The sequence below is a fragment of the Euprymna scolopes genome, chromosome 19 (genome assembly GCF_053919585.1).
Source record: "Euprymna scolopes isolate OS-2025 chromosome 19, ASM5391958v1, whole genome shotgun sequence".
NCBI classification, from domain to species: Eukaryota; Metazoa; Mollusca; class Cephalopoda; order Sepiida; family Sepiolidae; genus Euprymna; species Euprymna scolopes.
In genome coordinates this window covers 51,205,330-51,207,120 of record NC_136500.1, presented here as the reverse complement: position 1 = coordinate 51,207,120, position 1,791 = coordinate 51,205,330, and the positions used below count along the sequence as shown (strand labels likewise).

At 34.9% G+C, this 1,791-nt stretch overlaps 1 protein-coding gene across 1 annotated transcript in view; it reads left to right on the top strand.

Moving 5' to 3' along the window:
- The first annotated feature begins 751 nt into the window (after positions 1-751).
- The window catches only part of LOC145303575 (uncharacterized), a 115,837-nt gene continuing 114,797 nt past the window's right edge, over positions 752-1,791 (top strand). The window contains exon 1 of the mRNA XM_080145118.1: positions 752-1,791. This exon is cut by the window's right edge and continues 63 nt beyond it. Within this exon, the coding sequence (XP_080001244.1) occupies positions 1,783-1,791 (9 nt within the window). The 5' untranslated portion in view covers positions 752-1,782.

Sequence of the window (1,791 nt, the reverse complement as noted above, 5' to 3'; positions counted from 1 at the left end):
TACAAGAAAGAAAAAAAAAATCCCTTCTTAGCACACTGAGAAAAAAAAATCACTTTCTTTCAAAACAGTTTACCTAATAAGTTCACAGTATCCTAACGAAACACTTTTTTTGTGTGCACTTTGCAGAAAGGGTTACTGTAACTTTCAAGTTTTTTTTTTTAGGCAATTTGAAATAAAGTGTTTTTTTTTTTTGTTTTTTTTTCAAGTGTCCCGGGTTTTGAATTTCCTTTTCAAGTAGTCACAAAAAAAATCTTGGTGTTTTGCCAGTATCCAGCGCTTGAATTTCGCAAACGACAATTTCGTAGTTGCTGCGTTTTAAACATTGAATTCCAGAGTGAATTTTTTTCCAATCTTTGACGAGTAAGTATTTCCCGAATACCACTGTTGAGTTTGATAGTGTATTTTCTCACGCGTAAATCTTTTTTTTCGAAATCCCGTCGCCACTGTTGTGTCTGTATCAATAACAACACGAACGCAGAAAGTAAAGGTAAAACAAATATATTAAGACGAAAAAAAAAATACATATTTACAAAGATGCAGTTGTACTGCAGTTGAAAGATTGTCCGGCAGAGGACGTGTTAAAGTCTTTAATGGAGCAACCGGCACATGCGTCTTGCCCATTCGGCGTTCGAACACAGCTCCCCGGTCTTGCTGACTTGATACCTTTATCTATATCTTTTCACCCACGTATGCTAATTAGTGGGCGTCTCCACAACAGTTATGTACTAGGAATTATTGTGCATTGATTGCTACACAATCTTGATTTTTTTCACTTACATGAGGTGTGTTCCATTTTCTGGTAATTTTTAAAAATTTATGATTGAACATTTTACAAACTTTTTTGTTTCTTTTCCAGATACTCTGAACATCATAGTTTTTGCTTTTTGCCAGATCTAGCTTTTTTGCATATTTTGATCTGACTGGCAAATATAGTCAATGAAATACGAAAGCAGAGCCCATCTTTTATAGTTAGTGTTCATTTTAATTTTCAGTAGTTATGTACTGTTGATATCTTGAGACATGAAAAGAAACTAGAATCTTAGGAAGAGCGCTATAATTCCAGTAATTATATGAGCAACTGATCTCATAAAAAAGAATTTCAAAAAATACATTGCAAATATACCCGGTGATCCAAGTGCAAGAGAATACAAACAATTGCACTTAAAGAGACGATTAAAATATTTTAAAACATCTCTATTCGAATCTCTAAAAAAGCAGATTAAAAATCTGCCATTCGAGCAAAAACAAAAAGTTTTAAAAATTTAAGAAAAAAAAAAAAAAAAAGAATGCATTACCAGGATCACACGCATATATACATACACGCATATATGCACATAAGCATATATACATATACGCATATATAGACACATGCATATATGCATATACGCATATATACACATACGCAATCGCGCGTGCAAAAGCATATTTGTTGTTGGTCTCTTGTTTTTTTTTTTTGTCTCCAACTCTATGTATCTAGTTGTTCTTATCCTAACTTTACCTCTCTCTACCCCTTTTCTCTCTTATACCTACTTCTCTTTCTTTCCACTCCTCTCTCTTCTCCTCTCTCTCAGTCTTCACCCTATTCTCCTACATATCGCTCTTCTCCCCACATGTTGACGTATTTCACGGTGGAAAAACGCAGAGAGGAAAAAAGGAGTGTCGTGATTCCGTTATCCCGTATAATTGTCAATTGCCTTAACGCGACGTTGAGAGTATAAATACGAATCACGAAGACAACGATCCAGACGCTGCTTGGCCTTCACCAGACCAAACGCTGAAATCATGCCGAAC